The following is a 13645-nucleotide window of genomic DNA, read 5'->3' as shown; positions in this document are numbered from 1 at the left end:
ATTTGAAGGATTATTAGCAACGTCTTCCAATATTTGTTCCTCTACATGAGGGTCTCGTACTCTCCTCGGGGCTCCTGCTCCACCACGGCGTGGCAAAAAGCTTCCTAAATAAAGGATTCGGAAGAAATTAGTTTCACTAACGTTTTTCACTATTTTTTTTTACCTGTTTCTCTTAAACTACGATCAACTCTTTCAAAAGTTTTTGGACTCGGCAAATGTCGACCCGGAAACCTTTCCTCATAAAGTCTTCTTGCCTCCACGGAGTTGCATAATGCTTCCCCATAAATTAGGTGCATATCAGCATATTCTGCACAGGAATATTCTTCCATTTTTAAATGTTATTTCTAACGGCTTAAAACGAATACCACAATAAAATTGAATTTTTATTCTGTCACGCGCCTTTGACAAGTACTTTAAAATCAACAGGGTCTAACAACGAAAACAATAGAAAAGAACTCCATGGAGACAAGAGCAATAATAATTTGTAGATGTATTTTGGTCATAGATGTTGATTTTACAAGAAACGGCATTATTCATTCCCTTAATTCACCACCAGTAAATGTTTATGGTGAATCTGTAGGCTGGCACTAGCGGGAATGATTTTATTGTAAAAAAATAAATTTTAATTGTTGTTGTATTTGTTACCAATTTTTTTCAAAACCGATTTATCTCGCAAACCGTTCATTTTTTCGAAATAAATAAAGACTACCATTTTTAAAGAAAAACCTTCAGAGTATCTAATAATAATATTTTCAGTTTGATAAAATTACTTCTGTCAAAATTTTGAGAAAAATTTTGATAGGGCCAGTCCGTTTCTGGATACCTGATAATAGCAAAAATTTGATTTGAGCATCAAATCGTAGAGCTCCATATGTAATACAACGTACGAAAATTTTATTAAAATATACAGGGTGGTTTCAAAGTTATAACCCTAAACGTTAATTTCTAGGTACCCCTTTGACCCCCATAACTCCGTTAGGGGGCACATTAGGAAAAAAATTATAGAAAGCACTAGTTTTATTTTGATCTCCCCTATACACTCCCGAGAGATTAGGAGGTACTTACCGGACACCCTGTATAATACAAATAATACAGCAGAAAATACATTTCCTTTGTACTCAGGAACAAAATAAAAAAATATTTTTTGATAAAAATTTACGATACACATTCACTTCCAAGGCAAAATTTTGGGAGATCATATACCACGCCATGCACAGATTCGTATTCATAGATCTCCATGTAATACTTTCATAAGGTATTTAGTAATATTTATTCGGACTAGATTTTTTGCCACGATTTAGGGTTCATATGGTATTTAGTTTTCGTCCAAACTTCAAATGAGTAGGTGCAATATGGATGAAAGGACAAAACGTATATTAGCTGCTTGCAGTTATGTATATTCTTCCGATTATGACAAAAGTGGTAAGGCAACAACGATGTAATATTTGTATGTGTGTATACCATTTCTCGTTGTAATTTAGATCCGTTCGACACTGACGGCACTTCGGACGAATATTTACCAAGTTCTGACGAGTGCCCGTGCCTCAAAATGACATAGACATTGGTAGCAATAGTTTTACGTCTTAAAACGGTCCAGCTTCAAATGACTTCAGTTTTATAGGAAATTGAGGCGTAAATGAAAGTATTCTAGTTGTCAACATATGCATGGATCGCCCTGGGATTTCTATTCCGTATTTATTAATGAAAAAATAATCAATCATATCGTCGGACAAACCAATTTATATGCTACACAACGACTTATGAAAGAAGATCGTGATGTAAGCAGTTCTTCTCGCCTTCATAAATGGGTACCTATAACTGTCGAATAAACTAAAAATTTCATAGCAATTTTGGGGTACATTGGCCTTGTAAAAATGCCTTCTCTCAACTGTTACTGGAATGAAGATAAGAAACGAAACCGAATTGAGATTTATTATCAATGTTGCACTTTTCTGATAATTGTGAGGATTCTGAAAATAGAATCCGCAAAGTATTTATTGAATATTTATTGAAAATTCAAAGCTTGTCAAAAGAGGTCGACTGATAATAAAACAAATAAGACCCACAAATACGGTATAAATGTATTCTGTGCAGTGCAGAAGGTTATATCTGGAATCTAAATGTGTATGAAGGAAAACGTGGCAATAAATTTATGTTTGTACCAACAGATATTATGTCTCTTAGTGAAGGTCTGTTAGATTCAGGAAAGACAGCCGTAACGGACAATTATTATACAAGCATTGATCTTGCAGAAAAATTACTTGCAAGAAAGACTCACCTAGTGAAACTCTGAGAAGTAACGGACGCAGAAATCCAGAAGTTATAAAGAAAAAGTTGAAAAAGAGGGAAATAATATCAAGAAGAGTGAATAACATTACTATACTAAAATAGAAAGATAAGCGCGATGTGCTAATGTTAACAACAAAACATGAAGAAGAGACTATAACAAAAAATAAAAACGGAAAAGAAGTAGTTAAGCCAGCAGCAGTGGTAGAATATAATAAAGGAAAAAACATCGATTGATTTGTCAGATCAATTTTCTAGTTATGGATCTGCTTGAGAAAAACCGTAAAATAATATCGTAAACTAGCACTAAAAATTATATTAGGAAAAGCAATAATAAATGCGAGATCACTTATATGAGAGTAACAGGAAATTATATTTCTATTCTAAAATTTAGAGAAGAAACTATAAGCAACTTAACTGAAAAAGAGCAACGGAAGGTCACATCTTATTGCAGCGAATGCTCAGACCAGCCCAAGTCTTGTCTGGAATGTTTTAACAATTTTCATAAATAGAAGTATGATTTTTTAGTTTATTTTTGATTTTACAACTGAAATGCATTGTAGTTCATATTATTGTTCCTAGTAAATAAATGTTAGTTTTATTGCTTATTGTATCTTGTTTGATATTTGATGTCCGCTGTGGCGCTGTTTATATCTGTATTTTTTCATGCCGCCAGAGGTCGCGCACAGACCGCTATAAGCTAAATGAAGAGCCACGACGCTAAACCACTGGTAAGATAGCATTCATTAAGCGCCAAAGCGGACATTTCAAGCATTTATTTTGAAATGAAAAACGTCCGCTTGACCCGTAGATTCGAGAGGCTAAGCGGACCAAGTGTCGACCATGGCGCTCAAAGAAAATTATTGAGCGGACACTAGTGACTGCCATGGCAGTGAATGTGTTAAAAAATAATTGTTGTAGAGTAAACGAAAATACTTTAAAATTATTTACCACGTTCAGAATTCTTAGATATTTTTAAACAAAAGTTGACCTCTATATTTATTTTATTACACCAAGTGTTGCCATTGCCAGTAATATCCATTGTCAACACAACAAATAGTTCATTTATAAAGATTTTTTGCAGTTTACAAAAGTAGAAATACCTAATAAATGAAGTTATGTTTTCTGTGGAATAATATTTTTTTAACCTTTAATCTTTCATAATATTAGAAAAAAGTTATTAAATGTTTAATTTGAGACCAATAAATAAATCCAAAAAATTTATTGGATTCTAATCCGGAGAACATACAGATCACACTATTAAACATCTATAACCTGTCCTGCATCCTATTTGAATATTGTTCATTCATGTAATAATTGAAATTGAACACTTACCATAATTCCTTTTATCTAATATTATTGTTCTGAAAAACTAAAAGTTAAAATAAGATGTAATGTTGTACCTATATATGTATGTATTTTCAATTCATTCATATTTCATAAATGTTGCATAATAATAGCTGTTTACATTTTTTCCGTAGGACAAGTCTGCCGCGTGTATACGCGGTGAGCATCAGCAGGTTAAGCGCTGTTGTCACGTTGTGATGAAACTCCCCAATATTAATACTCGCTGTATTTTGAAAACTGTTATTCTTACGCCCGGCGCCCACACCCCAGGAATATACAACTTTTTTTTATTTATTATTACCCTATCTCATGCTGAAATAATGGCAGTCAAACTTCTTACACCCTGTAAATATATAGGTAATTTCAAGACACTCAATACTTGATGTAATAGTTCCCTTAAAAGAATATTAACTTTAAAACCCAGTCATTTCTGTACCGTTAGTAATTAGACAATGATGCATTTTTTTACACACGCTGTGCTTCGCTTTGTAGGCATCACTGTAATCCTAAGAAAGAATATCTATTATCCTAATATTTAAAGCCCGTTTAAAAGAACAGAACTGTGATCAATAATTATTTTTGCAACATAAATTACATAAACGTTAAATTCATTAACATTTTTCCCATTTGAAATTCTTTTCTGCCCACTTTCTTTATTTTTGCTGAAAATATAAAATAGAATTAAACTGAAGAATAGTTAGCTTACATACATACATTTTTAATACGTTCGTATTACCAACATTTTAATTATTAAAAAAAAAACTTACGATGACAAGAGTGTCCATTTCCGCTGTACCCTTCTTTACATCCACAATGGTAACTACCTTGGGTATTTATGCATTCCGCATTAATATCACAGTTATGCTCTCCTGAACTACATTCATCTAATTCAGCACAGTTGTATTTGTCTATTCTTCTATAACCTGGTAAACATTCACAAATATAGGAACCAAAAGTGTTTACACATATTGTATTTTGATGACAATGATGTCCTTCCAAACCACCCTCTTCCTGGCATTCATCGATATCTAAAAAATATATTTTTTTAAATCTTATTTACTGAATACATAAATTAAATATGACTTAAAAGCAACTGAAATAGGCAGGTGCTAATGTAAAGTTAGGTACATAATACCAAAAGTTACTCTGAAAACTATTTATTGTATCTTTTCCTATACAGGGTGTGAATAAATAAGTGCGAACAAATTCAGTGGGTGATTCTTTGTGGGTCTTTCATATGAAAAAATCCCTGTGAACCTACAACTGCTTAAAGAGCTGCCAGAAAACTAGTTTTTATTTTTTTCTGAAATATCAAAAAAATGACAGAAATTAAAATTAAGTAGACATTTTCTGCTATCGAGAAGGTATCAGTAAATAATTTGTTGATTTTCCTCTACGATTGCAAGGGGTAGAAAAAGCTACCCCTAAGACTTTACCATTTCAGTTAGCCTAATTCATTCTAAACAAAAAAGGTATTTTTTTCGTAAAATTAACGATTTCCGAGCAAAAATTATTTAAAATCAATTACATTGCATGATTGGCATATGAAAGAAATTTTGTCGAACTGTAATTTATCTAGTAGACGGCTGTAACGTTGGCATTTTGTAGTGGCAACTTAATTCTTGTTAATAAGGTTACGTTCCTCCTTTTTTGACATCCTCTTTAATAGTGAAAATACACTTCACAGGAGATGAGAATAAGTGAAGTTGGGAGTGGACACAGTAATACGCACTTAGTCTGTTATGAGTTTACTGCAATCTGAATGGATTTTTTTATAGCTGTTTTATGTTCAGCTTTATCTTTTGTGAAATAAGCAAAAATATCTACATAGCATTCTAGTTATGTAAACGTAATCTAATATCGTCTTAAAAAATAAGATGATGTCACTGAGACACTAATATAACTCCTTCCTCCGAAGTGATCTCATCATCTTCTGGCGATGGGTTTTGGAAGGTGACATTTATTGCTTCTTTTTTTGGAGATTGCCAGATTAGGACAGTATTGCCTGCATTTGGTATGAACAGCAATGGTGATGATTTCTAAGCATAGTATAATTATGATGGTAATAAAGAGCCAACGGTTAATTGAACTTATGGGATCCGCAGATTCCACATTAAATTGGTCTATTTTAGCTTCTTCCGCTAATTTTCTTAATGAGTAAATGTGGACGAAGTCGATTTCTTTCGGACATAGGGGTGCGTTTTTGTTAATTGAGATATTCCGTAATTGAGGAATTTTGATTTTTGGTAACTTGAAGCAGATTATATTACAGCCTTAGGTTAGTCGCAGGACTGATGGTTGACTAATTGTTAAAATTCCTTTTTGGCAATTTTGAATTTTGATGGTGTCAACAGAGATGACTAGCATACGGTTTTCTTCTAACATTGTAGCTACTGGTTTGGTCATTGCGATATGGTGGGCTTGACAGTTTTCGTGCTTAATATTGGACAACAATTGAACCGGGCAGCTATCGTCCTTCGGTTGACCTGGTGTATTGCGGATGTAAACATCGTGATTTGATACTCATTGCAAGGTAAGAAGTGGTTGAAATAATTGTGAAATTTATATAGGAACAGGGATCAAATAGTAATGGAAAAATGTCTGCTGTTAAGATTAGCATATTGATTACAAAAATAATTAATTCGTCACTAAAATGTGTCGAAGTGCGTAAATATGTATGAATATTAATTTAGGAAATGATTTGAGAATAAATGAGAGGAAGTTCTTCTCGAATTGTATGTAGGTTTACGTAATGAATAAATTTATGGATAAAGGATTGCGATTTCATAGTTCCTAATTTTAACGTTTGTATGCCGTTTCCATTTGTGGTGCCTTTAATTTGAGCTAGGGCTTCCGAAATGATAAAGGATGAGTTCAAGTACGGATTATTATCATGATTGTTTCTTAGTCATCCTCGTGGTCTACCTGAAACAATTTTACGTCTCCTTTTGACTAATTTTTTGTGATAAGTGCCACGTTTTGTTTTTACTTTTTGATCTGATTCGACTTTGATTTCAATAAACCTTGGATTAGTTTTGTTTCTAATTTGGTCATCTTTAATGAAGATTATTCCCTGGGTTTAAGTTGTCTGGATCAATGCGTTTAAGTTTTCTGTACGTTTTCCTTTTTCAATTGAAATTCTATTTTTAATGTTTTGTAGAGTTGTTGGGAATTTTTTGCATGGTTTTCCACATAGGCAGTAATTATGTTTTCCTCGTTCAGAGTAAGGTTTGTTTAAGATGTTCTAATAGGACTTCAAAGGGGGTGTGTTTTGTATTTCTATGGGGTGTATTATTATATCCCTTTATGGTTAATTTCTTTAAATATCGAACTTGGTCTAAAACTGTTAAAATGTAGTCGTTGTACTAGTGAACTTTAAGTTGAGTTATGTAAGGTAATGTTTAGCAATTTTATTTTGTAAAGGTTATAAATGTCTGAAATTATGTTATTCCTGAACTACTTTCACAAATAATTTCTTTTGGTACTTCAACGAAAGATATAAATTTTATTAGAGCTTCCATTGCTTCAATTGTTGATTTTTAAGTAATAGGAATAGGCTTGATCAAATTTTGAAAAAGTGTCTAAGAACATTCGTAATCAAATCTTTCTAAATGTAATCCCCATCTAATAAGTCTCTAATAAGTCTAGTATTTGGTGTTTTTAAATTTGAAAGACATTCTAATGGTTTATGATATGGTAAAAGATAGTAAACTTGCCGCAAATGTAAAGTCTAAAACATTTGCAACACCATACTATTGCTAATAATTATTTTTCAATGGTCACGTAATTTGTAGGGTTTAATGTTCTCGATGCGTAAGCTAGTGGATGTCGGTCTTGTGAAAGCACTGCGTCTATTGCGTAATTTGATGTAGGTATCAGTTGCAAGTTCAAATAGTTTTTCAAAGTCACGGTAAAGAATGTGTTCATTTGATAGTAGGATTTTGCTATGTTCGAAACATGATGTGTATTCAGGGGTTAACTTAAATTTTTGGTCTTTTTTCAATCAATTTGTAAGTGGTTTTGTTATTTTAGCAAAAGTTTAATAAATTTTCTATAATATCCTAGTAGGATTAGGAAATGATTTTATTTGTTTGTGTTTTAGCGATTGGTAATTTTTTGACTGTACTAATTCTATTAGGTTTTTTTAAAATTCCGTCAGGAGTACAATAAATTCAACATTTTTCTAAAGAAATTGTGATTTGTCCAACTGTACTTTTAAATTTGCATTTCTTAGAGATAAGAAAATCTTATTTAAATTTGTAATATGTACCTGCAAATAGGTTGCAAAAACAAATACATCATCTAAATAAATCAAACAAATTTAGTTAATATGTTCACGACAAACGTTGTCACTCATTCTCTGAAAAGTACTTGCAGCATTTTTGAGTCCAAAGGGCATTCTTAAAAATTCGTAATATCCGTGTTCCGTGTTAGAGAGACGATTCTGGTGTCATTTCGATTTGGTGATCTAAAGTAGTGAAATAACTTCTGTCAGTTACTGTTATTTAATTTTCGGTAGTCTACGACAATTCTTCATTTTCTTTTACCATGGGCGAATTATTCTGGCTTTGAAAGTTGATTTAAACTTCATATATGTGGGGATAACGATATGTTTTCGTATAGCAGGTATTTTCGTCTTTAGTCTTAATTTCGTGTTTCAGTATTTGTAAAAGGTAATTTATTTGTTGGATTTTGAAAAGTATCTAAATAGGTATTTTAAACATAAATTGATAATGTCTTGATTTTCTTTGTCATTCAACATCCTGTGTCACAACTATGACTACTACCAATAGCATCCATGATATGCAACATTTGTGTCAAGAATTATTTTACGTACCTATCTGGAGGAATCAACAGTAAGAGAAACCCATCTAAGGATACAGGGCATATTTATTGGTTAGCCATATTTATTTATCGGCACGTAGACTGACTGTAATCTTTTACATGATAAAATACAGAATATTCAGTAAATAATGTGATTCATTTCATTTCTATACAACCTGTATAATACAATTTTTTTAAACATAGGTGCCAATATCTTGCAAATTGGAAATCGACGCACAAATCTAAAAACATCAATTTCATGTTTTTAAATTCTCCCATTCCAAGGTGAATTCATATAAAATAATAAATAATGCCAGCTCAAAACATATTTCATCCTTTTGGGTTGCCAATTTCCAACATTTAACAGCAGCCGGTCTGAAGCGGTGCGTATTGTCTAATTATTAAGGTATTTTTATAGTTATTTTAGCCAATTGCTAATTTTGGAGATATTTCACTTTTTTATCGAAGTCGCTGAAAAAGCATTGTCAAATCTGTTTGTAGGTACCATTAGATATTCGTAGTAACAATACAATTAAAACTAATGAATAGTCTAGTTATATAAATTAATAATTCAGTAATATGTAAAAGTGAAACAACAAGTAACTAACGTGGAAAAATTAAACATTAATAAGAAATAGATTTAATGTAACCAAAGCAAATTTTATCGATCAAAGAAGTTGTATTACTTTGTTCTATTCGCATTTGCAAGCGGCTTTCAAAATTATGAAAATTAGGAAGGCAAACATTGCATGGCTGCAATGAAATATACAATATCTACAAAAAAGAAATTAAAAGACTTGGCTAAACTATAACACTAGATTTAAAATAGTAAAAATAATATATAGATAGTTTGGATTAAATATGAAACAATAAGCAGATATTGAAAATATGGAATGAAAAATTATCTTAAAATTTCACGGTTAAGGCGGTTGACAGTTCCTCTGACTAAAATGTGTCCCGAAATTCACGCAAGAAGTAATTTTGATAGAAAATACATTTTTTATTGATTAATAAAATATACAGTATAGGGTTATGTGTAGTAAGTAGCACATCGGGTAAATGGGTAAATGGGTAAATGGCCTCTATGGCTTTGCTGGCATATACGCAATTTTTTGTCGGAATTTTCCATGTCCGTTTTGCATAGATGCAGCTTGAATTTCATTGATACAATGCTCAATTTACTCCTTCAAGGCGTGGGTGGTCCTGGGCTTGTTGGCATACACTTTAGTCTTCAGAAAACCCCAAAGAAAAAAGTCTAATTCTGATCACCAACACGGAAAATTACACGACCGGAAAATGACTTACGTAGTAATTGAATTTTTTCTCGGTCTGTGTGGTATGTGGCACCGTTTTGTTGAAACCACATGTCGTCTTGAAATTTAGGCACAAAAATCTGGATTATGATGTCGCGAATGAGCACCATTAATTGTTATTACCTGACCAGTCGCAATTTCGAAGAATCTGTTGATGCCTGTAACCCAAAGTTCGCAGTAAACAGTGACGCTTTATGGATGCATTTGTTTCTCGACAACCACTTGTAGATTTTCTGAACCGCAAATGCGACAATTTCGTTGATTGACGAAACCATCAAGATGAAAATGAGTTTTATTGCTGAAGATGATTTTGTTCGAAAAATCAGCATCCACTTGTTCCATACTGAATTCAACGAACTCTCTCTGGTCAGTAGTAAGTTTATTTTTATAAATATTATTGCTTTGTATTTTTTTTACTGTTCTTACCTCCTTGAAATTTCTAAAAGATATTCTTTAATAAAGTAAAAAAAATTAAATATGAGAAAAAAATTATATTTATAGCAGTCAGAAGTAGAATTTATATGGATATTTTTAATTTATAAATATTTAATGTTTAATTTGCGACAGATACACCCATACATCCCCTTCTGGAAGTTGAAATGTCAATTCTCATACAAAGTCGAGTAGGGTGTGTATTCTTATGTTTTCTGGGCCACTAAAAACGAAGAAGACTACCAAAAATGAATTAAACCCCCTCGTTACCCCCTAGCATCTCTTTACCACCCCCGTACACCCCTTTCTGAGAGTTGAAATGTCAATTCTCATATAAAGTCGAGTGGGTTGTGTATGCCTACGTTTTTTAGGCTGCTGTGGAAATGTGGGTGGCAAAGGGTGCTGAGGGTTGACGAGGGGGTTGGATTCATATTCGGTAGTCTTCTTTGTTAAATAGCGACGAACGTTAAAAAAATTTTTGAAGAAAAGATAAAATTACAAGATTGTACCTTGAAGTACAATCCATCCATTTGTTTTAGAACCCCTTCCCCGCCATGTGTTATGATAAACTGCACGATTATGTTAAAAATACGCATGATTGTTTAATTCAGTTATTGTTGCAAATTAATAGAAATCAGCATACAAACAAAGAAATTAATAAAGCACTACACTTCTACATTAAGCATTAATAATTAAGTATATCATACCAGTACATGTCTTTCCATCTCCATGAAAGCCCATATCACACTGACACACATAAGTAGTTTGTAAATTAAGGCAAGTAGCGTTAGAATGACAAAAACTTCCCTTTGAGCAGTAGTCAATACCTGTTAGAATAATAAAAACATGCAATTTGTTAGTAATGTGTTAAAATAAAGTACATTAAATTGCAAAAGCTTCTCTCACGCATTGAAAATTAGTAGCAGTAGGTATTGATAAATATTTGATTAGTGTTTAAGCTGTTCATTTTACAGATTTTTTACCATCAATATTTCAAAAATTTCATTCTGGACTAGTGAGAAGAAGAGAAGGGTATGTAGAACGATAATATCAAGAAAGTAAGTCGAAAAAAGTGACGGTAAGTTAGCAAATTGCAAATAAGTGGCTTTACGTGTTTTTTTACTTTTTTTACTACCCATGAAAATTTAGACGACCTTTCGGAATATTAGTTATTTTATGTTGTAGCCAATTAAATTACCTACAATTTAAGATACCTACTAGAAGCATTTTTCACTAATTTGTTAGGTAACTGTAAAATATAGGTCCAACGCAGAAATATCAGTTTTCGAAATTGTGCATTATTATTGGAAAAAGCGATGAATGTTGATGATATTTATGGAAAATACGGTCAATTGAATTACTAACATGTGTGCCAATGGCCGATTCGATTGACCGTGAATTTGTTACTCCAGCTATTTGTTAATTAATTTTGTTTGTTTTCTTGCAACTAATTGTTTAATTACTAAACATTTAATTAATTTTAAATATTAGGTTCTAATTGATCTAAAGAGATGTATCGAAAAAGAAAAATTTTAATCAGTTGAAATTAAATTGGCCTTTACAACTAACAAAGTAGCACGTTTTGCATTAAATATAGCTTATTTTGATGGTAATTAAAAAAAAGAGAAATCACCTACGCCTTTTTATTCCAAATATAGCTTTGTTTGATAACGTTAATCGTTAATTAACTTCTGGACGTATCGGACCGGCATATTTACTTCTAAAATTAATGTTTGGTAATTAAAAAATTAATTGAAAAAAAACAAACGAAATTAATTAACAAATAGCTGGAGCAACGATTTCAATCGAATCGGCCTTTGGCACACATGGTGGTGAATGAATTGACCATCTTTTCCATAAATTTCATCAACATCCATCGCCTTTTGCAATAATAATGCGCAATTTTCGAAAAACTGATATTTCCGCCTTCGATCTTTATTTTACAGTTAACAAATTAGTGAAAAAATGACTCTAAATACCTTAAATTATACGTAATTTACAACATAAAATAACTAATATTTCGATAGGTCGTCTAGATTTTCGTGGGCAGTAAAGAAAGTGAAAAAACATATAAATTTGCCACTTATTTGCAATTTGCCCGCTTAGTGTCACTTTTTTCAAGTTACTTTTTTGATATTAGATATCATTCTGCATACCCTTCCCCGTCATAAAGTGCAATAAAATTTTTCGGTTTTATAATCTAATTCGACTGGAGTACTTTATAAGAGTCGTAATGTGTATTACCATAGAGAGTGAAGCATAATTAGGTATAAATATTTAATTACGGCTTCTTCTAATTAATACATAGGAGTTACCAGAATATGCCTCAATAGTAAAATACCTATTTTCTAAAATATTAGATAATATTCCAATAATTTTTCAATTTCAATAATAAAATGTTACGATTATTTTTTACGTAAACCATCAGATATTGCCGTAAGTTGATATACGGGGCATTTTAATTTACTTCACTTTTTCACTAAATTTATAGCGAGGTTAAAAATTTGTTATGATTTACATCAACCTACCTATTTATTATTAAAAACTCATTAAAAATGAATGTGTCTTGAGAAAAAGTCATCTAAATGAATACTGAACACAATTCACAGGGCTGTACATCAGAAGACTTAGACTTTTGCATGATAATCGTAAAAATATTTAATTTAGCTATAAATTTAGCGAAAATGTAATGACAGCGTTTAAACTAGAATAATATGTAAAGATATTGTTAATTAACTAATGATATTGGTAGCCTTATTTTTATTCAGTTTGTTGTCAATAGTGGGAAGATTAGAGGCCAAATTTCAAAGAAAAACAGCAAATTTTCTCAATTGTCGACGTTTCGTCACTTATCGTGACATCCTCAGGACACTATAAAATTTAATAATTTCAAAATTACATCACAATTTATAAATAACAAACTTAACATTAAAATATTAAAAAAGTGTGTCTAAAACATTACAATAAAATGAATACAGTAATATCTATATAAACATGAAAAAAAATTACAAATACAGACACACTAACAATTTTGATATGTCACAAATTTAAAAAGAAAAGTATTAAAATTACACAAACAAAATGTTTTTATATAATAAATAATAAAATAACAAAATATGGTGAATGAACAAGAAACGCAACAACCAACAACCTGTACATAACATGCGAAAAAGAAAATTTTAAATTAAAATTAAATCTACGTATATTGTTTATATGTTACTCACATTACAGATTTAAGTGTTTCACTGTGTTTTCCTAGTCTCGTTATACATAGTATGTCATATAACAATCTTGGACAGTATAGATATAGGTAGAGAATAGCGTACACATACATCAAGATCATGTATTAAAATATAAATCAAATTAGAGTTATTTTGTCGTACGAGACCAAGGGTGAACAAAAACCAAACAAAAAGTTTACAAACATTACCTTTTTATCTCCT

The 13645-nt window shown here is 31.4% G+C and overlaps 1 protein-coding gene across 3 annotated transcripts in view; it reads right to left on the bottom strand.

Moving 5' to 3' along the window:
• LOC108904790 (protein kinase C-binding protein NELL2-like) overlaps positions 1 to 13645 on the bottom strand; it is a 269898-nt gene that overhangs the window by 127168 nt on the left and 129085 nt on the right. For all 3 annotated transcript variants that reach the window (XM_018707465.1, XM_018707466.1, XM_018707467.1), the window contains one exon: positions 4401 to 4661. In XM_018707465.1, the coding sequence (XP_018562981.1) occupies positions 4401 to 4661 (261 nt within the window). The remainder of the gene's footprint in view (positions 1 to 4400; positions 4662 to 13645) is intronic.

The sequence above is a fragment of the Anoplophora glabripennis genome, unplaced genomic scaffold (genome assembly GCF_000390285.2).
Source record: "Anoplophora glabripennis isolate ALB-LARVAE unplaced genomic scaffold, Agla_2.0 scaffold175, whole genome shotgun sequence".
In the NCBI taxonomy this organism is placed as follows: domain Eukaryota; kingdom Metazoa; phylum Arthropoda; class Insecta; order Coleoptera; family Cerambycidae; genus Anoplophora; species Anoplophora glabripennis.
Note: the sequence above shows the minus strand (reverse complement) of the source record. Positions and strands in the feature narration are given on the sequence as shown.